The sequence below is a fragment of the Lycorma delicatula genome, chromosome 2 (genome assembly GCF_047948215.1).
Source record: "Lycorma delicatula isolate Av1 chromosome 2, ASM4794821v1, whole genome shotgun sequence".
Classification (NCBI taxonomy): domain Eukaryota; kingdom Metazoa; phylum Arthropoda; class Insecta; order Hemiptera; family Fulgoridae; genus Lycorma; species Lycorma delicatula.
This window is the reverse complement of record NC_134456.1, coordinates 178410612-178435067: the sequence shown is the minus strand read 5'-3', so window position 1 is coordinate 178435067 and position 24456 is coordinate 178410612. Positions and strand designations below refer to the sequence as shown.

The 24456-nt window shown below is 28.8% G+C and overlaps 1 protein-coding gene across 4 annotated transcripts in view; it reads left to right on the top strand.

The window, feature by feature from the left end:
* The window catches only part of gek (serine/threonine-protein kinase gek), a 215917-nt gene that overhangs the window by 78654 nt on the left and 112807 nt on the right, over window positions 1–24456 (top strand). For all 4 annotated transcript variants that reach the window (XM_075356769.1, XM_075356771.1, XM_075356770.1 and 1 more), the window contains 3 exons: window positions 961–1069; window positions 8914–9062; window positions 12238–12344. In XM_075356769.1, coding sequence (XP_075212884.1) covers window positions 961–1069; window positions 8914–9062; window positions 12238–12344 — 365 coding nt within the window. The remainder of the gene's footprint in view (window positions 1–960; window positions 1070–8913; window positions 9063–12237; window positions 12345–24456) is intronic.

Genomic DNA, 24456 nt, shown 5'->3' with positions numbered 1-24456 from the left:
AATAGAATAAATTATTTTTGTCAACACAAAATAGACTGATTTCTTTTTAAATTTCTGTTTATTATATGTAGTGGTATATTAATTATCATAAGATATTTCATTTTTTTTTATAAAAAGTTTTGTTTTTATTAACTTCATAAATTTTCCTTTGCAAAAATATGTAACAGTTATACTTTCTCGTTATTTTTAAGACAATTTGAATTTTTGTGTTTATGCTCTGCATCATACATTTATTTAATAAATTAAACCAATAAATATGGAGAAATTTTTTTAATTTTTATAGAAAATTTAACAAATATGATCACACTGCTTGGAGCTACCATCTTCTGGGTTTTGAATTATTATTAGCAGTCAGTCCTCTTTTGCAGCTTTTGATTAACTCTATAATCTAAAGTGTATAAATATTGCTCACTGAACAGTTGGTTTTAATAAACCCAGAAATAATACTCATAGAAAAGACAAGAACATATTGAAGATGCATCTACTGTTCATGAATATTTGGCCTTTGCATAAGTTTCATAAATTTTGATGATGGTTTTATTTCATCACGAGAAAACACATAAAGTGCCATTGATGATTTATCATTAATTTTTTCCTCCCTCTGCTATATACAAACTTATTACACATTTACATGAGAGTCATTTTTACAGCAATTGGTGAGTGCCTAATCAGATGTGCTATGGTGGAATTTTAATGTATTATTTTTTCTAAATAAATTTCTTTTACCTTATTGCAGAGTTATTTATTTCAAAATAATGAAATTTTATTTTAGTGGCAAGAGATTTTGTGGATATCATATTCAAACTGCTACCCGTTCATCTATAAGATAGATCTAATATACATCACGTATGTGGTCTTCTAATGAAGTGTTTTCTGTTTATGAAATTATGGTAAATTAAATAATTTCTACTTTTAAATAGTGTTACTGCCTGTTGTTTTATTTTTATCTGGTGTTTGTAGGGTTTCTGATGAGAAGGATGCTAGAGGTTATCTTCAAGCTCTTGCTACAAAAATGACAGAAGAATTGGAATTCTTAAAACACGCTGGTGTAGCTAATGCAACTAATACTGTAAGTATTAGTGTATAAGTAAGTGTAATTATAATCTATTACAATAGTAAATGGTTGCTTGTTTTAAAATAATCAATTTGTTGTAATCTATGTACCTGAATAATTTTGTGTATATTTGTAAATAAGATATAGTTTCCAATAAACAGTAATTGTCATTTATAAGTTTTGAATTCTTGCATTTCTTAAATCTGCAGTAAATGTTGTATTAACCAAACAAAATTAAATTGAATACATGAATTCAGAATGTTGAACAATATGGTGTTGAAATTTAGAGAAAGTAGAATATGAACAATCTATGTAAGAATCAGGAAGCTATGGAAAAAGTAAGAAGGTAACCCCACCTCAATAGAGAAAGGATTGATAGAAGAATGTTGTCTGTCTCCATTTATCCATTTGTTTTTTTTGGCCCTTGATAATGGGCAATTTTAAAAGAAATATAGAAAACACCTGTTATTGAAAAAGATCTAAAGAAGTATGAAGTAGGATACTTTCAAAATAAGTATCATTCTGGCCTTGAATTAAACTCTTAACTCTGGCAATGTCAATAGTGATGGCGGAACTGACAAACAGTTTATAGGAAAATTTGGGGCATTCTTTAAAATATATTGTTTATAATAAAGGTAACATATTGCATACCAAATTATTCAGAATAAAGTGAAGAATAAAATAATTTTTACCTTAATTAATTTGCCTGTGAGATTAAGTGATGAATGAAAATGTTGACTTTAACCTGTTAGTGAATGTGGTACCACTTGGAACTGGCAAGTATGTTTTTAGGGTCACGTAAGGCTTTTTAAAATAAAAATAAAATTCATCTTATATAGGTCTAATAGCACATCAGAATAAAACAAAATTCTCAATTTTAATACACCCAACATTATATTTAGAAGTAAAATTAATTTATTTTTGTATTTCTTCAATATTCTGACAGAACAAAACATGCAGATTTTTAATATAGTTCACACCTAATTAAAAAATGTACACTAAAATGAATCTGAAAGAAAGTAAAATAAAAACACACTAGAGAAGTTAAACATAACCAAAAATCTAACTTTTAGTCATTTTGAAAGATCTGGAAGAATTACACAGGTTTTCGGTGATAAAATTGTCTGGAATGTATCTAGTGATTTCAATAAATATTTTGGTGCTGAAGATGGAAAAAATGGTTAAAAAATTCCATCATGTAAGGTTTTTTCACAATTTGTTGTTTCACATTAAGGATCATTTTGTAAAACTTATTTAAATGAACAGTTTTTTTTTTTAATGTATGAAAATGCAAGAAGTTTATATTCTGAATTAAAAATATAGTAGATTTATGATAAAGAGGTTAAAAACAGTAATAATTGAATAACATAATCATACAGCCACTTTCATGTTACTACATCTCTGATCATTTTCCTGTTACTGCATGTCTGCCACCCCACCACCTTCTGCTATTCTAGACAAAACATTAAGTTAGCACCATTTTTAGAACTGTGGTGTGCATTTGTGCTATTAGTTTGTGACAACCTCATTCATTTAACTTATACTTTTATTTTTTTTAAAATAAATATTAAATCTTTGTTAATCATTTTTTTGTTTACTTTTACAAGTTTTTATTAAATTAAATTTTGTGTCAAGAGGCTGTCAATGTGCCTGATCCTATTTATTACATTTATGGAAACTTTATTGTCACATACAACGAAGAAACAGTACAGAATTAGTAAAAAGAAGTACATTTTACATATTTTGTTGTCAAATTAGGAGACAAAATAAATCTTGCGTCCTTATCTTCAAGATTGGATTGGGCCAAAATCACCAAAATTTTTGGATTTTGTGGTTCGTTCACTTGTGTTGAAGTGCTTTATCAGTGGTCCCAAAAAAAAAAAAAAACCTAACAGTCTTTCTGCTTTAAAGTGCCTATAATATGAAGAGAATCAACCAGTCAGAGCAATGATTATTACTTTTGTTCATGTGTAATGTAGGGATTCAATTTAAAAAACAGAAACAACATTTTTACCCAAATCTTCAATCATCTATACATTCTGTACCTCATGAACCAGAAATACTGTACCTCCACTTCCAGATAAATTAGATGATGTACGTGAAGAAGAGATTGTTTCACAGACCTGTGCTAATGAACTGGATGATGAAAACGATGACTATGATCCTTGAAGTGATGAACCAAAACTGTTTGAGCAATTCGAACGAATTAAATATCTTGATAAGGGATTTAAACCTGTCAGACTTGCTGAACTTTTTAGGTTCAAGTTTGAAGGAAAATTGTTGGCTCCTGGTGCTAAGAATGGACACCCAGACAAACCTTAAAAGTTAATATGAGAAACATTAAAAGAGAAAGTTTAGTAGAGCTAAGCAAAATTTTGTTTCCTCCATTACATATTAAACTAGAGTAATGAAGCAATTCATGAAAGCATTAAAAAAAGGAGTGTTTAAAGTACGAGGTGGGAGAGGCAAACCGCATGTTTCTAAGAAGTTTGTGTGGTGAGGGCATGTATGGTAGACAGTGACCTTCACGTTCCACACTTTTGGAAGTTTAGTAACCATGCAATGTTGGTTTGCTGAACAATGTGGTTTCGCTGTTACAGCATATTTATAAAATGGTTGAAGTTATATACAAACATATCGTGAATTCCGCTTACATTTCCATCTTCCGTCTTGTGCTCCTGTTTCAAGCAGGAAAGCCATTTCTGTTTGGGCTAACAACTTAAAAACAACAGGTCAAACAACAAGAAGAGGTGATAATGCAAGAACTGTTAGGAATCCTGGGAATGTGGTGGCTGTATGAGTAGTAATTACAAGAAGCCCTTGAAGATCTGTTCGAGAGCATTGCTCTCAGACTTTGGACTCAAACAGTAAGGAGCATTATGCATGATGACTTGCACCTACACTCCTATAAAATGCAAACAGTCCATGCTTTGAAGTTTATGTTGGTTTTTGTGAGCACATGTTACAACTGCTTGAAGAAGATTCAGAGCTCATTGATAATGAAGCTCATTGATGAGCGATGAAGCTCATTTCTACATCAGTGGATATGTTAATAAATACAATTTTCGCTATTGGACTGCTGCCCACCCTCAACAACTTCATGAACAGCTTCTCCATTCGGTGAAAGTTACAATCTGGTATGTGATCTTTCTGGAATAATTGGCCTGTATTTTTTTGAGGTTGATGATGGTCATACAGTTCCAGAACATCAGCACACTATGCTCAAATGCTGGAAGCCTTCCTCATTCCAGAACCTCACAATTTCCTGTAAATGAGAACACTCATTTCCAACAAGTTGGAAAAGAAACACAGGGTGATGACCCTTCTGAAAGATCTTTTCCCAAATCGCCTCATCAGTAGGAATGGGGATGTTCAATGGCCTCCACAATCTCCAGACTTGATTCCTTGTGATATGTTTTTAAGAGGATATTTCAAGTAGAAAGTTTTTGAGACATGCCCAGCAACAATACAGGACTTAAAAGTGTGGATTAAATAAGAAGTTCGTGCATTAACACCAGCGTTACTAAAATTGTAACCATTATAAATTCTGACCTAAATTTAAATTAAATTGAATTGGCTTATTTAAATTGGTGAATTTATTTGTATTTTATTTTATTGTAAATTATTTGTTATATGGATTTCTTAATATGTTGATGAACAATATTTTTTTTAAAAACAAAAATTAAATTAATAGCAGCCTGATTCATTAGTTATCAAATTCCTTCTTAAAATAGATTTTTAAGAAATATAACATCATGTGTGAAAATTGAGCAAATGTTTTCTATACAATGTTATGTTTGTGTGAGAACATATACTCACACAGACTTGGACAATTCGGGGAAATAATGGTGGAGTTAGACCTGTGACACCACCGGAAAGCATCAGTTATATGCAGGACTTCGTCGTGGTTAGATGAGTTAAAAAAAACAGATCAGGAAAATCTTAGACTGTGATTTGTACAGAATACAGTTATGAGAATTTGATATCAAAGGCCACTCCATAAAGACATGCATGGATTTATCAGAAGATTTTTTATGTGTTGATTTTTTTTTTATAACATTAAAAAATATTATTATTGAAATTATAACATGCTAAAATGACAAATTATGTTTAAAATTGTAATTAAAATTAATTTTGGATTTGCCAATTCCTTACTGTCATAAGTATTAATAAGATATTTTGTTAAATTTACATGTATACAAGTAGTTGTGTAAGAGCGGTTTTACCTACTTAAGTAGACTAGTTATGGAACTTCTGAGTCAAATATGTTTATTGTCATTTTTGTTTATTTTTATAAGTAATGTATATTATCCATTGCTGTTAGAAATATTTTTTGATGTGTTGAGTTATTGTAATTTTTTTTTTGTTGTAAAACTCGAGAGAGATAAGCAACATAGTCCTAGTACATTGTTTCGCAAATCCCAACATAGTAAGTTTATTTTATTTGTTTATTAAAAATTTATTCTTACAAAATTATAAAATTTTGTTTCTGTGTTTTATTTAAATTTAATGTTTTACAAGAAGCTCACAAAACGTAACTGTGAGAATTTCCATATGAGACTCAGACAATGTACAAGTATATAAAATGATGGTCACCATCTTCCCAGAGTGATATTCAAAAAGTGAACCTGTTATTTGCTTATATACTAATTTCCATTTGTGCTCTGACATTTGTTGCTATAAATGGTATTTTAAAGTAATTTTGTTTCTCATAAAACTGGTAATTAAATTCTAAATTTAATTTACGGTTGGTTTTATATTTTTTTTAAAAATTACTTTTTATGAAAAATCCCTTTTCGGATAGAGAAAAATTGAGGTCATATTTGGATTCAATGCCCAAAAATCAAATTGAACAATCTTTTGATAGTTAAAAAACACAGTGCTATGTTATTTTAACAAGCTTGTTATAAATGTTCTAAAAGGGAAATTAGGTAGCATTATAGAAACAAGCACTGGCAGTGTACATCAATATTAAGAATAAACAAAATGATTGAATCAGTCTTCAAAACTAATATCAATTGACAATTGTGCCATTATTGAGGGGTAAAGATAAGTTTAAATGTAAGGCCAAAGAAATTTTTGTCTGTCAGTATGAGTTTTCTACTATAAACAAATCATGTATCTGTTTTTATACATAGCAAAAAATTTTCAGTTCCCTGTTATTTACTACATTTACAAATTTATGTTCTTCCTATTTGCACTATTAATCATAAGTTTTAACCTAAGGTTCTACATTAATCTTTTCTTCCTTTGAGTTTATATATACTGATGATCACCTTTAGCACAGTTATAACTGATTAAAAAAGTAATACTGATGGAAAAACAGAAAAAAGTACTGAAAAATTATTTTGTTATCACTTGTAACAAGTGTTACATTGTTATCAGTTAGAAAAAAAAATTGATGCTGGAATTTATATAACATGACTAATGTAACTGATTCATTTAATTTATCATTGAACAAGCACAGTTTATTCTTATAGAATAAACACACCAAAAAGTAAAAGAATTCATTAAAAAAAAAACTACTATAAACAGAAGTAAGCAGTCATTGAATTCAACTAAGAACACTGGTAAGTAAACATAATCCTTCTCAGTTCATGATCATAAGCTTGGAACAAAAAAGGAATTTTTTTTTTTGAGAATGAAGTGTGCTTGAGTTTGTTAGTATGTTGTCTTGAGCACTAGGTGATATGCTGTGATTTACATGTTATTGTTAGGAAGAACTAAGCAAAATAAAAATGTATGATCTAGTATTGCAGAGTAAAATCCTACCAATGCAGTAACTGAACCATGTATTCATAAACTTATGCTACAGAATCTCTGTAGGATGGTGAAGTGAGTTTGTGTAATAGCAATGCTCTCTATAATTAGGTTTAAAACAGCTGATTACATAACTTTTTTAATACACACCACCAACATTAATCATTCCAATGATCTTGAATATCACACTTTCAAAGAAGAAAATTTCTTGTTTCGTAGGATTTAATTTTTGAAATTTACTCTTGGATCCTCAATTATGCAATAAAAAATTACATCAATTGTGCAGATTTTTACGAATGAGTTAGAACAGTTCAGAAGAGGTTGAATAAGTGTAATTGATAGACAATGTAAGGAACAGTCAGTAGAAGTTACAACTTCAGCTCTGGAATCTTAAATTTGTGAACTTATTCAGGGAGACAGGCAAATTACAATAGGAACAATTTATAACAATCATAATACAATCATTTTTACAGTTCATGGAGCTATTTATAAGAAGCTGAATAAAATAAAACATATACAAGATGGGTTCCAAGCTGGCTTACAAACACTCATAAACCAGACTTGGTCTATATAGGTAAATCAAAACTCTTTGATTCAAGGGGATGAATTTTTGGAAAGAATAGTGATTTGTGATAAGACCTGGATCCATCAGTGGCTAGAATCCAAGTGGCTAAGCTGTGGAGTGAAATCATACTTTTTCTCATGTAGGAAAAATTTCAAGACCAAACCATCAAACAGTAATGAAGTGATCACTTGAATACTGTCAGTAGCCAATATTACTGAGATGTGCTTGAAAATAATATGAAGTATGCTATACTGTGAAACAGATTACAGAGAATAGAAGTGATTCTTCTTTGGGATAATGTTTATCTATGCACTGCATATTCAACACTTGATACCTTTGAAAAATTAGGCTGGAAAGTTCCACTACTACATTTACTTTATAGTCTTCTCATCCTACCCTACAGTCTTCTCATCAAACCTGACTGGTTTGTTTGCACCCCTCAAGGACTTGATGCGGACTGAAGTTTCATTGCATAAAATAAAAGCAAATGTAAAAAAAACTGCCTCAGACTTCAAATTAAAGCGTTCTTCAAATTAATGTGTAAAAGTTAGTAGATTGATGGTATTGAAGTGGTATATAATTAATTTGGTAGTTTATGATTATGTTGAAGATTAGGTAAGTTATTGAATATATTTAATAAACCATACTAGATAAAAAATAGTTTATCTCTTTATTTATTGAATGACTCTTGTTTTAAAAAATTGCAATTAATTGATTGTTCAGCCTTCTTTTTTGTTAATTACAATTCAATAATTGTATATTCAAATTTCACCACAGAATGGATTATTTATAAGGACTTTGGAAAAACTTTACAGACTTATATTTTTATAAATCTTATATTTTTCCTTCATTCCTCATCTTGATTTTTGAAAGCTGATGGAGCTAACCACTAGAAATTGAGACTCAGGAGATCATTGAAATCTCACAAAGTCAATGCATTTCTTTAGAGTAAAAACATCCACCTTGGCTGTAGGATTTCTTAGTGCGGATGAGTTAATTGTCATAAAATTCAATATCATTATATTATATCTATTTTTTATACAGTTTTAATATTAAGTTTCAAAATTTGGTTATAAGTAGGAGAAATTTTAGTATTTATATTTGCAGCTCAATTCAAAACATGTCATTCTGAAATATGTTTAGAATTAGAGGATTGTTATAAAGTGAGTTAATTACTTTGCAAATATTTAATTTATAAATATACGTGATTTGTTTGTAATTAAGAAAGTTTGAAAGCATAAAATTTGAGTTTAGAATGAATTAATTTAGTTTTATATTGATTTAATTTATATATAAATAAAATAATATATAATAATAATAATAATATTATAATAATATAATATAATAATAATATATATATGTTTTTATTTAGTTTTATATATTAATTTAATTTATATATGAATATTTTCAATTGCTTACAGTTGTATTTATCAGTTAATTAACTATCATTGTTGTATTTCACAATGTTTTTTGAGGAATGCAATAGTGATTGGTGAAATACCATTGCATACAGTTATCTCTTTTTATAAAATAGGATAAGAATTGGAGAAACAGAAGAAGTCAAAAGTTGGAGAAGATGGAATTATTGAACTTGCAGAGCAGTTTACAGTCTGAAATTCAAGCCAAGACTGCGATTAGTGAAGAACTCAGTAAAACTCGTTCTGATCTGATTGCTGCACAGAAGTAAGTTAATTTTTTAATCGTTGTTTCATAATCAGAAATTTATTTTAAAATTAATGTTTCACAAAAGAAAATAAACAAACGTATATAGATTCTGTTTGTATCACAGAATTTCAGAGGTGATAGATAAAAATTCTGTTTGTACGAGGTGTGTGAGAAAAGTAAAGACAGTCTCATTACTGATCATTACCGATTACAAACAGTTCTCCAGAGTTCCAAAATGACATCCTTTTAAGACATGTTTCAATTTCGGAAAAAGGAAAACGTCACAAGGATTCAAATCTGGTGAATAGAGGGGTTGAGGAACCATAGAATTGCGTTTTGAGTTCAAAAACTCCCTGATGGAAATGGCCGTGTGACACGGGGCATTGTCATGATGAAGCATCCACTTGACTGCAATGTCTGGTCTCATGCGAATCACTCTTTCCTGAGCCTTTCAAGGACACCTTTGTAAAACACTTTGTTGACAGTTTGTCCTGGAGGAACAAATTCTTTATGTATTTACCCCTACTGTCAAAAAAGCAAATCAGCATTGTTTTGATCTTTGATTTGCTCATTTGACATTTTTTTCGGTCGAGGAGATGACTGAGTGTGTCCCTCTTTGCTTTGCTGCTTTGTTTCAGGATCGTACTCAGATATCCAGGATTCATTACCTGTGATCACACGATTGAAGAATTCTTGGTCATTATCAATCCTCTGAAGAAGATCAACGCAAATGTTTCTTCGATTGTCCTGTCCTGTTCTGTTGTGAGGTTTTTTGACAGCAATTTCGCACAAACCTTTCGCATGTCCAAATCATCTGTCAAAATTTGATGTATGGTGAAAGTGTTTAAATTTAACTGTTCACTCATCATCCTTATTGTTAAACGACGATCTGATCTCATAAGAATCTTCACACGCGCAATGTTTTTGTCAGATTTTAAAGTTGAAGGTTTCCCTGAATGAGGTTGATCTTCGAGTTCTTGGTCTTCCAAAAATGATTTGTGCCAGCAGAAAACTTGTGCTCTTGATAAGCAATGTTCCCCATAGGCCAGCTTCAACTTTTCAAAGGTCACACTCATGGATTCCCCAAATTTAATACAAAACTTGATTGCACAACTCTTCTCTATACTCCAATGCTCCATTTTTGTAACACACAACAAACATACAACTTCACTGATGGCACTGTCAAAAATAATGTGTTGTCTGAACGGAGTTGAAACTCGTACTGAGCATGTGGAAGGGATGAACAAACCGGTCCAGCACAGACCAGTAGACACAGCGTTGCTAGATCACTTGCAGTGTTACCAATCTCATTACTTTTCTCACACCTCATATCAGCTGAGGAAGGTACTCTGTACTGAAGCAGCTGTTGTGATATTTAAATAATTTTTTGACAATCAAACATTTGTTTATTTTCTTTTGTTATGATATATTTTCATCAAGTAATGGCTTCATCCATCGATTAAATTAATTTTTTTTTTTAATTTTGATAAAAATACAACATACGAGGTGCGACAATAAAGTAATGAAACCGATTTTGTTTGCAAGATGTGGCAACCCTGCGGCTTGCGTAGGCACACTATCCTTGATCTTGGCCTATAAGCTACTTCTAGTCCAAGCGGCACATTGATGCAACTGCTCAGTCGTAAGTTGTCCTGTAATAAGTGAACACGTGTTTGTGTCCCTCGTCACAGCTTTTTGGACATCTTGTGTTGTTTGAAAATGGTGTCCCTTGACCGCCATTTGACTCTTGGAAATAGAAATAAGTCGCACGGAGCGATATCTGGTGAATAAGGTGGCTGTGGTAGTACTGAAATTTGTTTTGAGGTTAAAAATTGCTGTACTGACAGAGCAGTATGGGATGGTGCATTATCGTGATGCAGAATCAATTATCAACAATGTTGGCATGGGCACGAAGAACTCGTTTACGAAGTCTTTCTAAAATTTCTTTGTAGAAATATTGGTTAACTGTTTGTCCAGGAGGCACCCGCTCTTTATGAACAATTCCCTTGGAATCGAAGAAGCACACAAGCATGCATTTCACTTTTGACTTTAACATGCGAGCTTTTTTTGGTCTGGGTGATCCCTTTGAGTATCATTGTGAACTTTGGCGTTTTGTCTCTGGATCGTGTTGAAAAAACCAACCTTCATCACCAGTGATAACACGGTTCAACAAATCTGCATTGATTTCCGTTTGCTCTAACAGATTGGCTGCCACATTTTCCCGTGTTTCTCGCTGTAGTTGTGCGAGATTTTTAGGGACCATTTCTGCACAAATCTTTCTCATACCAAGATCTTCAGTTAATATTAGACGAACCATTTCTCGATTGATGTTGAGTTCTTCTGCAATCATTTTCACAGATAATCTTCGATCAGATCGTACGATTTCACGCACCCTGGTAAAGTTGACATCTGTCCGTGAGGTTGATGGTCGTCCACTGGAGTCTTCATCTTCAACATTCGTTCTGCCTTCACTAAAAATTTTATGCCACCGAAAAACTTCAAAAGCCTTCTGAAGCTTACCATAAGTTGTCGTTGCGTTTTCACCCAATTTAACGCAAAAAGAAATGGGATACCGTTGCGCAATATTTTGCGGTTTCATTTCTGTGACGAGAGACACAAACATGTGTTCACTTATTACAGCACAACTCACGACTGAGCAGTTGCATCAATGTGCCACTTGGACTAGAAGTAGCTTATAGACCAAGGTCAAGAATGGTGTGCCTACGCAAGCTGAAGGGTTGCCACATCTTGCAAAGAAAAATCAGTCTCATTACTTTATTGTCTCGCCTCGTATATCAGATATTTTGTGCATCTTGTAAGTTTTCCTAGTATTTTTTCCCATAAATATTTTTTATTAATTTTAGAAATACTTTTTTGTGTCCTCCATAATTGTCTGGCGTATGTTCTGTTTTAATTCTATAATTTGTGATGTACCTTACAGCAAGCAATATGTAATTAATCATAAATGCAGTTAATAAATAAAATTAAACTGCAATTAAATAATATAAAATGCATAATTATAAATTATTTCTTATGCATTATTTGTTTAACAAATTTGATTCCATTCATTTCAGTTACAAGGTGGTTTAAATCTCATTTTGAATTTACTGCTGTTATGTTAATATTTTAGAGCTGTAAAATGTATGATAATAAATCATCAGATTTTCTGATTTTTATATTATTTTTATTTTAGGGAGCTGAGGGACTTTAGACAACGATATGATAGTTTATCGCATGAACTCAAACGAAAAGAAATGCAAATTAAGGAGATGCAGACGCGGCTAGAATCTGGAGAAGGATGTGAGTACAATTTGAAAATGCGAATGAGCTTCTACCAAAGAACACCCACCATCACACAGACCATATAGAGAGTGAATATAATTAAAAATTAATCAACTATGTTTATACTTAAACTGGTATACATAGCATAGCATAGCATGATGTGTTTTGAATATGTGTGCTGTAGAATATGGCGCTGTTGATGATGGTGTTGGTTAATTATTTATAATCATTAATTTTCTATACACGTGCATGTTTGCACTGAAGTACTTGAATACACCGCACACAAAAAACAATTTCTACTACATACAGTTCAATATCATAAAACATAACAAAAATTACATTCATTATATAAACAAATTAAAATATTTATTGTATAGCAGAACCCCAATTTATCTATATATCCTTTTATCTGTAAAACAATTTTAACATGAAAATTAAATTCTGACCAGCTGATGAGTGACTTCTAAATCATCTACCTGATTTTAGATTCAGTTCCAAGGTAGGATTTGACTTTGACATAATTTTATCATCTTACGTGTTAAATACAGGTATAAACTATTTTTATAATGTATTATGGTCTAGACTGTAATATATTATGAAAATTGTAGTTATTATAATAAAAAATATATAGTTAAAATACTTAAATTGATAATACTGGTTTTTAATTACTGTCTTTTAAGTTAATAGACTTCAAATCTATTTTAAAAAATACAAGTGGCAAAAGATTGGAAATGTAAATAAAAAATTTAATTTAGTTACTTTTTTCTTTTTTTTTTACTACATTCAGTTTTCAGGTAAGTTAAAAACCCATCATTTTTCAATCTTATTGCCACTGTCGTTACGTGAATTTTTTATTTTTTGATTTGCAACTGTGTAATTGATTAACAGTTGTTTGGTTCATGGTGGAAGTATATTCATTCTCTGTTAACTTTATATCTGAGGGGAAAAAATTGTTACCCTACTGCATAATTTTTAGTTTTGTACTCTTCAGTAGTTATATATTGAATGTATATAGTGATACATATTGAATTTTAATAAATATGTTGACTAATGTGTTGCTATCAGTAACTATCTACAAAAATCACCCATGAACTTATCAGATGAATAGCAAGCTCTATGCAAACTTAACAGATTACATAAAATGTTCCTTTCGAATTCATCATCAATTACTAATCTGTATATCTGGAAATGCATTTTGCCTTCCTATATTAAAATGAATGAGTAACTTAGTTGTCATGGTCAATATGACAACAGTAATAAAATATTATTTTTAAATTGATTATGAATTCATGGGATGTGATAAGCATTTTTTAAGTAAATTGGGAAGTTTGCATTAAATTTGCTGTTAATTTGATGATTTTTGTTGATTGTTGTATAAAATTTTGTAGTAGTTATAACAAAATTATATAAAATTAAACTATAACTGCTTACAACTACAACACAGTTGTATGTATTTTTTTTGGTCTTTTGATTCAGTTACTTACTACTTGGTTACTTAATTTGCATTGATTTTTTTTTTTGTAATAGTTTAGGTATGTTTAAAATAAATAGCAAATTGATTTATTATCTGAAAACCTGCTTATCTAAAAAAAGAATCAGGTATGTTACTTCGATGAATTGGGGTTCTATTAATTTTATAAATAATTATACAGTTACATTTCTCTTATCTTCTGTTTGAGGACACTTAATTTCTGTCAGACTTAATCTTTTCTTTAAAATATATTGCATTCTTTAATAAATTCTTTTTTTATTTTTATTTATTAGCTCAATATGTTTTAACAGACAGTGCATGTGTAATATACTTGCGTATAAACTTTTTACTCTACTTAGAAGCTGATTGTTATTTAATACTGTTGTTTTATATACAAATAATTTACATTGTGAACAAGTTATTTATCTTCTCTTGTCTTTGCTGTGGTGCATTTTGATGATATAACCGATTGAACATTCGTTTCATTTTATTCTTTATAGTACTTATTTTTGTTTTCATTTATATAAAATGATGTTTTCGAATTAATTATATGATTTTCATTAATCATAATGATGTATTGTTATAGCATTAAACAAAATACAAAACTTTATTGGTTGAAAATGATGTTTTATTTAATTTTATTTATTAATATTATTTTTTTAGTTTAAATTACGAAAAAAATTTTATAAACTTCAGTTTTTTTTTAATGTAAGTTAAATGTTTTATTATAAAATATAAATTATTTTTATATGACTGGTTGAATAATAATTATTTATTGATCATTTTTCATTTGTGTTTTGTCATTGTTTGTGTTACGTTCAGAAGATTTTTATTTAGTTTTTAATTAATTAGGAATGGCAAGACAAATCTGTTACATGTCTAGGTGAAGTTAAGTCATTATCTAGTTTTGTGTTTATGATTGTTTTTTCAATTATCTTGACAGAATAACATACAGAATGCACAGTTTTCAAATATTTTGGCAAGGTACATTCCCTTTGGTAATGAGTGGAACAATAGTTTTATTGGCAGTGTGCTATAAGTTGCTGATTGGGAAAATCACAATTTTTGCTCTTCATTTGTATTAAATGTGTGCCATTTATATTAAATTTGAATGCCTTATGATTTAATTTTTGAATTGCAAAAACAGTTTTTTTTAATACTTTTCTTCATAAGTGTAATTTAGTTGCTTAAATACTCTAGTTTTATTATGAAAGGTTGCAGTTTAGTTGTATAAAACATAAAATGCAGATATTATTTTGTGACATTTAGTCAAATTGTCTACGTGGAAATTTAGCCAAATTGCTGCTAAATTGAAATACAACCAATCAAAAGTTATATGCCAATTTGTAGGTTACTGTAAAACATTGCTTGTAGTTGTGTTTTAATAATAAAAATAAAGTATCTCTGAATATGAGTGCTAAGATTACCATCAAGTTTTATTGTTTAAACAAAATTAAATTAGATTACAATTTACTTTAGCAAACTACATAGGCTTTTTTATTTCAATGATTTTTTCATGAAGATAAAATATTTTGGTTGTCTCAAATTCATTGTATTTTTATAAGTGCAGATTTCCAAAAAGGTTATAGAAAAAGTACATCTGTCAACAATAAATGAGTAAATATTAACTGATATTGAATTGAGGACTTTATTATGCTAAAAATTAACAAAATAATTATGAATAAAATGCCAAAAAAAGAAAGAAATTTCTATTTGCTAAAATTAAAAAAATAAATCATTAAGAAACTATTGATTAAAATCTGAAACATGTTAAATTTGCTTACTCAGAGTGCTCTACTAGACTTAAAAGCATTAAAAAATTGTTTACCCAATCTCATTTGGCAGAATTAGAAATAAAACATGGGCCTCACCTAATTTAGGTGTAGCTTACAGAGCTTGCACCACATTCACCAGTAACTGGTGCAGCTGTAGCAATGAACAGGTTAAATTATCAGTGCTTCAGTATTAGTTGCTAGTTGAGGATTATTTTAGTTAGTCAGCCTGTTTTACTAACATTTGTTGATTTGATTCTGCTTCTATTATTTGCTTCATGTAATTGATATCTTTGAAAATAATTTATTTTCCCCATTTGGAGTAAAAGTTTAAATGTTGTCCAATAAATGAAATGACTTTTGTTTTTTTTAAATATATTTTCATGTAGAGAGTGGTGTAGTTAGTTATTTATCTGTACATTTTGTTTATTATTAAAAAGTAAAAATGTTATCCTTCCTCCAAATCTGTATGTGATTAAAAAGCTGTTCAAAAATAGTATGTCCAACAAGAGTTGTTAAATAATTCTTATGTGTTTTAGTTAGATTTTGTTATTGAAATAAATGGGTGGTAAAGATCTATTGAGCTTGAATGATACATAATTTCATGAATCTACAAACTTCATCACTGAAAAAAAAAAATATTTCAGTTCAGTAGCTTTTTCTGTTAAGTTTTACATTTTATTTTATTTGTCTTTCTAGCTGTTTTGTATGCTTTCAGTAAAGGAAAGTTTGATGGAGTGATAGTAGAAGTTTGGAGTGGAAGAGTTGTATTTTGATGTTGTTGACTTGTTAATAACAAGTCTAAAAAAATGCACTTATAATGAAATGTAAAGCATATAGTACGCTTCAGTTTTATAGAAATGCTGTATATAGTGTTAAAAGTATTACAGTGCTAGTTACTTCTGTACATAGCCTGGTTGTCTCGATAGTAAAGGTTGTAATGTGATTTAAGTTAGAGTAATAAAAACTGAATAATTACTGTCTATCCCAGGTAGATCAATTGCTTTTGATATAAACTAAAAAGTAAGATTGCAAAGTTGGAGTTACTTGTGGCATGTTTATTCTCCTATTTATTATTATTTTATTTTTATAACTAACAGACCCAGCAATGCTTCACTATTGCTAGATTTGAGTATATATATATATAGATTAAATGAATACAATTAAAATTTGATAAAACATTAAAAAACTAACATTACAGAACTTCACAAAATTTAACCTTTCACTTTATAAAAATCAGAATGTAAATAAATGCAATTGGCAAAACAACAGCACTACCTATCGGATTAATTCAAATCACTCTCTAAACACAGTAGTCTGTGGAAAATAACTTTATAACAAAAAGAGATGTGGCCGCAAAATCATCACAGTTAATGCTGAAGTTGAAACTTACAAAACATTATGGAACTTCTCAAAATTTAATCTTTCATTTTGTAAAAACCAAAATGCAAATAAATCCATTTGTTAAAACAGCACTACCTATTAGATTTAATTCAAACTACTCTCTAAACATAGTAGTCAGTTCAAAATACCCCTAACTTTCTTTGTACTGGTCAGATTGAGGATTTCAGTAGCTTTAAACCTTGTCCTGGAGAACGCGGACATCTTGCAAAATCCCACACGTAAATTGGTCCAGTAGTTTTTTAGTCTATAGTGGACACACATATGTAAATTGCCTTATATGTATATATATATATATATATATATATATATATATATATATATATATATATACAAGACGAAAGTCCATTTGTATATTTGTTTGTTGGTTTTGTAAATATCTCGACACTGGTGCCACCTAGTAGTTGTAGTTTTTGCAAAATTTTTCTTTTCATGTAACTAATATATATATATTTTCTGAATATAAGTCAGATTGGACCATAAATGCAATTTTTCCAAATATCTCAACCCCAATGCCATCTAGCGGGTTCATTTTTTGTAGAAATATTTCTTTTCACATAACTATTATATATTCTGAGTATGAGCCAAATCAGACCATAAATACAATTTTTTTATATGTCTCGACCCCAGTGCCACCTAGCAGGTCCAAACTAATTCAGAAACCTTCGCTGGCATGTGCACAACAACTCACCAAAGTTTATCTCAATTGGATGAATGGTATAGGAACCCATATAGGACAAAAAACAAATAAACATTATTTATATATATATATATATAAGATGAATAAAACTAGTATGCTTGGTTTCTCTATGGTCATTTAAGATGAACATTTAATACATAAATATTTTTGTTTTATTTTCTTCAGAATTAGTTTTTTAATTGTTAACTGCTACATTAATTAGTCTAACCATAAATAATTGTAGGAAAACGATACCTGTTTATGACTGACGGGCAAAAATTACAGAAACCAATGACATTTTGTCTAATAGCATTTGATTTTTACTTTTACATTAAATTTTCCAAGATTCTAATTCTTGAATTTTTGAAAGTTTTGTGGACAATTAGGAACTGAATCCCTGAAGAGGGATTCAGTTTATTTACTTTGATTTTACTTTCAGATGAATTAAAAATTAAAATTTAATTTAAATGTAGGTATTTTTAAAGGAATTAACTGATGGTTATTTTCCATTTATTTTTATAAAATGCAACAAATGAAATTTTGATTTACTGAAACCAAAGGCAAATAAAATAATTCAAGTTACAGAATTTTAGGTAACTATCTTAATTTCCTGAAAGCATCTTTCAGGCAGAAATAATAATTAAGATTATCAGTTTTTGTAAATTGTAAATCAATTTTTGTAAGATTATAAATTTTTTTGTAACTCGTATTACAGTATTGTAATAAAATAGTGTAGATAAAAATCTTTTTCTTTCTTAAAATGAACTTTAGGTACTGTGTATTGTAAAGATATAGTTTATTTGCATTATTTACCTTATTGACAAAGGAGATTTGGTAATTTTTTGTTTTGTTTCTTTGGTGATCTATGTTTTCTGCATGGTTCATTCTTAATTTTAAGTGTAGAGAAAAATATCTTCTTTAGTTTTCTTCCTCTTAAAGTAGTATTATAAGTATTAACAGCTTCATTGCTTCCTTACAGTTAATCATGTGTTCTACATATTGAACTATTTTCAACACTTTTCTGTATTTTTAAAACATGCAGTTGTTATCTAACAAAACACAATGGGGTCCGTTATCAATTGCCCAACAATTATTACTTGTAAATTGAATTTTGAATTCTGTGTTTTCTTTATTTTAATTTAAATATAGATGTAAAAGTAAAATATTTTTCTTTTACCTAAAAATGAAAAAGAAATTTGTCATTGTTTTCAACTTTATATTTGAATTTTGTGTTGCTAATCTTTTACTGCTACATTTAAATATTAATACTTTATATTTAAATTTAATACTTTTTTAGCATTACATTTAAATATATAAAACAAAGACATCACTGTAGTGAAATCAGAAACTAGAATAAAGTCTATTAAACTATCTCAGTTTCTTGTATTTTATTTTTAATTAATAAAATAAAATTTTGTATTTTATATTCTCTTTATTTATTACTGAAACAGTTTTGTAATGTATCTTACAATGTTATCAATGACGTGTTTAAAAAATACTAAAAGTTATAAAGATAAAGAATAGAAATAGCTAGCAACATACTGTTTCATCAACTGTCTAATTAAAAGGCATTATTAAACCTCCTTGCTATGAGCTTTTATAATATGTTGTTGGAACTGCAGTATCTAGTGCAGAGTTGTTGACTTCACATGTACATTAGGAGACATGTATCTGTTTGGTACTTCCTATTTCCTCTAATTTTAATTCTTCAGTTAAAAAATAAAAACTTTTTAATATTTGCATAGATAAAGCTATAATATATAGTTTTTCAATTAAATTTAAAAAAAAATAAGTTAATTCATGGTAAAGTGGATGAATTTGTTCAACACATAACCCTTGAACATTTAGACCTCTTTTGAAAGCAAATAATAGGAAAATTTGAAATGATTATTATAAATTTCAGAACCAATTTTATAAAAATTACAATTTCAAACATTTTTTAAACTGAATTTCTTTTAGTTATGCAGTATATTTAGTGTTTTTTTACAGATAAAAAAATACGAGTTAAATTCAAATTTTGTGATAAATTACATTTTTGAATCCTGATTTAAGTTACAATTTAACGAAAGTTAAAGAATAATTTTCTGGTGTTTGAAGGCCAAGTGCGGACAGTAGACAAAATAATAATAAATAACGAACAAGGATGAGAAAGCCACTTGCATAGATATGGTCAGTTTAGACTCAACTTGTTTGAAGGGTTCAAGTAGACATAATGGAGAGCATGTTACTCCTACATTCTTTAACTTTATAACATTTTATTTTTTATAACACATCGTTGCTGTTGAAGTAATGTACATTATAAAAGTCTGTAGCCATGAATAAAAAATATAAGATAAGAAATTTGAATTTATTAATTTAAACTGCTACTAGGATTGTGATAAAATATTTTATATCTGTATAAAAACAGGTAGTTAGTTACAAACCAGAAATCATGATTTTAATATATTTTTTTGTTGCTGGCTTGGTAAGAAAACATGTGAAACTTCATTTTGTTAACATATTTAATTACATTGTACTATTATTAAAATATCAATGTAATATATTTGTAACTTTTTATATAGGAAGATTATTGTTGTGGAACTCTTGTTTGATAATTTAAAAAAAAAAAAAAACAGAAACTCAAAATGTCTGATATAGTTTTATATAATTTTTTTATATTTATTTGAAGCAAAGTATCTAATTTAGAAATCTTTCACTTTTTCTTGAATATTTGATGTCTAGTAATGTAACTCTAGTAGAATAATTATGAATGAGTACAGTATTTTAATATGTCATACAGTATTGCAGATGATACAGTACTGTCATTGTTAAAATTTAATGTGTATTTGTTTTTGTGCATTTATATTTAGCTTGCATGCGAGGATTTGAAGGTGACAAAAGTCTGAGTAAGTTAAAAAGTATATTGTATTTTCTAAACTTATGCATATCTCTATGTTTACACGCATATACACTTCTTTACATGAACAAATACATAGAGCTATAATCACTTTGGAGACAAAAAAATTTTAGTGCACTGAAATGTTATCTGGCAATCATAGTCTTGAATCAAGATTACCTTGCACTAACGTTTTGTGCCTGTTGGGTTTTTTTAATCTGTTTGAGCCGAGCTATAATGTAAGAAATACAGTTAGACATACATTATACTTGTATTTTTATACACACAATATACACATGCTTTCATATGTGTATACAAACAAATTACAATTTCATTAATAAAAATCTGATTGGACACCACATCATGACTCATGTGGACACCACATGACTTCCTTGTATGCCTATTAAATTACATATACACATTTAAAAAAAATGAAAAGTACATAGAATTTTATCTCATTAATAATGTCAGATATTTTTTTATTGTTATTATTAAATTATTATTTATAGTAAAATAATAAATCAATATATTTAAATTTAAAAAAAAAAATTTTTATAGTCGAATTTGAACCGATGTGCTTTCCCCTTTTAAGATCCAGATATTTCATTAATTAAAATTTTATTTGGCTATAACTCTAAAACCTATGAAAACAAGTACCACTTATGATATGTCGTTGAAAATCTTTCAATAAGGGCTTATTAAGAAAAAGCCCAAAATCCAAAAAAATTAGATTTTGGGCTTTTTTGGACACTTGGTTGAGTCAGTTGCAATCAAAAGGGGAGGTGCACAACTAGATGTTACAACAGTCCTAAATACAAAATTTCAACATCCTATGGCTAATCGTTTTTGAGTTATATATGCACATACATACGAACAGACGTCACGCTGAAACTAGTCAAAATGGATATTTCCATTGAAATCTAAAAACAAAAATTTTTTGCGATCACAATACTTCCTTTACTTCATACAAGGAAGTAAAAATATTTCCTTGTCTGCCAATTTATGCCAAATAAAATGAGAGATTTTTACTTTATCACCAATCAGTAAAAAATTGATTATATCAGTATGATTTTATTACAGCAATTTAGTTATAAAAAAATATTCTAATTTTAAGATTAAATATTGTTAAAATTTTTCTTTAGCCTCTAAGTACAAATTCTTAGTTAAATTATTTTATCAGCCCAATATAGTTAGCTCTTTGATTGGGATGAAAATTAGAAATCTCGCTTTGATAGCGCCAACGTTTTTTTATATTTGCCTTAAATATTCTTTCTTTATTGTAAATTATTCTAGATTTTTCTGAGGAATGGTAAACTGAACAAAAATTGTCACACCTTTGTAAAGTAGTTACTAAGAAGTGATTTGGAATCAATCTCCTCCCTCCATTATTGTACAACTTGAAATCATAAAATAACTGTAATCTTCTATCTATAATTTGTTGCATTTAATGATTTTTTTTTTATAATATATTTATTTTGTATTCACCATATTTTATATTATAAAGATAATATTATCTAACTGAACCACTTCATTTAACAGAAATGTGTTGTTCTCATGGTGAGCAAAGATACCTGAGTTGAGGGATATGGATACCCTCCCAGTGGTTGGTGCCCACTGCGTTGAAGTAGTCCTTTGAGTATAGTTTATCTTATGTTATTAAAATAAAATAAGATTTTATTTTATTTTCATCTAGGGGATTATCGCGTTTTTACTGTTGATTCTTTTCCCTTATGATTGGGAGTAATTTGGAGAGATAGTTAATAAAATGGTGAATTATAGTAATATAGTAATATAGTAATATTATAGTAATATACCTTACTGTGGTTTATTGACAGTGAGTTTGTCCATAAACCAATATTAATTTATATGAAACACTAAATGTTTATAACTTAAGAAAAAGTCACTGCTAAATTTTCCTGTAAAAATTTCACCATTATTCAAGTAGTAAGAATTAAATAAAAAATTGTTTTTAAACTATTGTCATTATTAGTAAATGCAAAGTAATTAATCAGTAAAGCCCTTTATACTTTATACTTGTGTATAAAAAAAAACTATGATAAATTAATTTAGCTTTTAGTAAAAATATTTTTTCCATTGTTTTCTTATGTTTTAATTAAGATTTTTTAAAATGGGTTTTGAGCATTTTCTATTTTCAAGTTCATTTCAATAATTGTTTACCATGCCTTTCTTTATATACTAAAAGCTTTGTTTAATCAGATTTAGTTATTCAATGATATAAAATTTAATTGTTTTAGGAAGTTTTTTATTTTTTCATTTATTTTAGAGGAAAACATTACCTACTGTATCTGGTTTATTTTAATTTAGTAACAGTATTGGGTTTAATTGTAACCCCCACATTGGACAAACGTTAGGGCCTTCTTTTAAAATTAACACTAAAAATCCTTTTTCTTTTAATTATGAAATAATTTTTTTTATTTAGTTAATTTTATTTCTGCCCAAACCAACTAACTGTAGCGTGGGGTTAAGACCGGCGAGGTAAGGAGGCAGCTGTAATAATCCAGTGCTTGACTGTTTTTTGCTCAGAATTCTTTTGGACAAAAGGGGCAATTAGTGTGAAATTTGGATAGTAATTAGGGAATAGCTCAAGGAACAAAGGTTATATAGTGCTGATGTGTGCTTTTACCCTAGGGGGTGGATGCCACCCCTCAGGGGGTGGAAATTATTACATTCAAAATAACCACAGAAATTGATGGAGAAATAAATTCTAAGCAAATTTTTTGTAGTCAATACTTTTTGAGTTGTGATTGAAAATGTTGATTTTTCATCCAACCATTAAAAGATTTTTCGCAAATAACTCACATTTTATTGAAAAATTATTAACAGAACTGAAGCTTATAAAATAACAAAGAGATTGGTTTTTCATTTATTTCTGTAGATGAAATATGAACTGGTTTTTCATTTATTTCTGTAGATGAAATATGAACTGATGAGTTATGCCTCGGAGTTCACCAAAAACTGAAGTTGAACCTTTCATCATTAAATACGGAAAAACAGAAAAGTTTTCCATCAGATATTTTTCAAAGTACTTTAAAAGAAGACCTTTAAAATTAGCTTTGGTAAAAGCCATTAGCATGAAAAATGATGGAGTTATGACGAAAATAAAATGGTTGTCCGGCTTTTTCTGAGAAAAAATCTGCAATAAAACAAATTCCTTTTCTGCAAGAATTGGAATTGAACCTAATTCTTTTGAAATTTACTTTATTTAAGTACTAACAATATGTTCTAGAAGTTTGACCGGTTTGGAATGCCTTAGATTTGAAGAGGTTTAAAATTTAAATTTTTTTTTGAAATTTCTTAAAAAATTTTCTTTTTTTCACAATAATTCAAAAACTAAAGAAAATATGTAAAAAATACAGAGTACAAAAACTTATTTTTTTTTTAATGTAAATTTCGGTTTTCTTTTTATTTCTTTAGATTAAAAGTTGACTGAAATATCACCATTAGAATTTCGCATTTGGGTCTGAGACCACCTTCCCCAAGCCCTTTAACTCAAAAAAATTTCAAAATTAAGGGCTCAAGGAATCTGAACTTTGTATACCATGTAGTCCTTGAAATTCCCTGCAAAATGGTTTTTTTGAATGATTGGATAGCTTAAATATTAAGGAAATCATCATTGAAAAACCAATCAAATTTTTTTGCTGAAATTTTCAGAGCATATAAATTTTTATATTCTCGACAGTTTCGGAGCATTTATAAATATATGCGATCACAGTTATATACAGATACTGTATCTGCATTTGTATAAATATATCCTCATACATTCATATCTGTATATATATATATATAGATGAAAGTATAGGTGGAGAAGAAAAGTAACAGAGCGCACCGCAGGTGAACACCTGCAGAAAGGTTGTACTTTTTTGTAACCCTATGTGTGGAACATGCTCCAGTGACAATTGTCAAAATTGTCC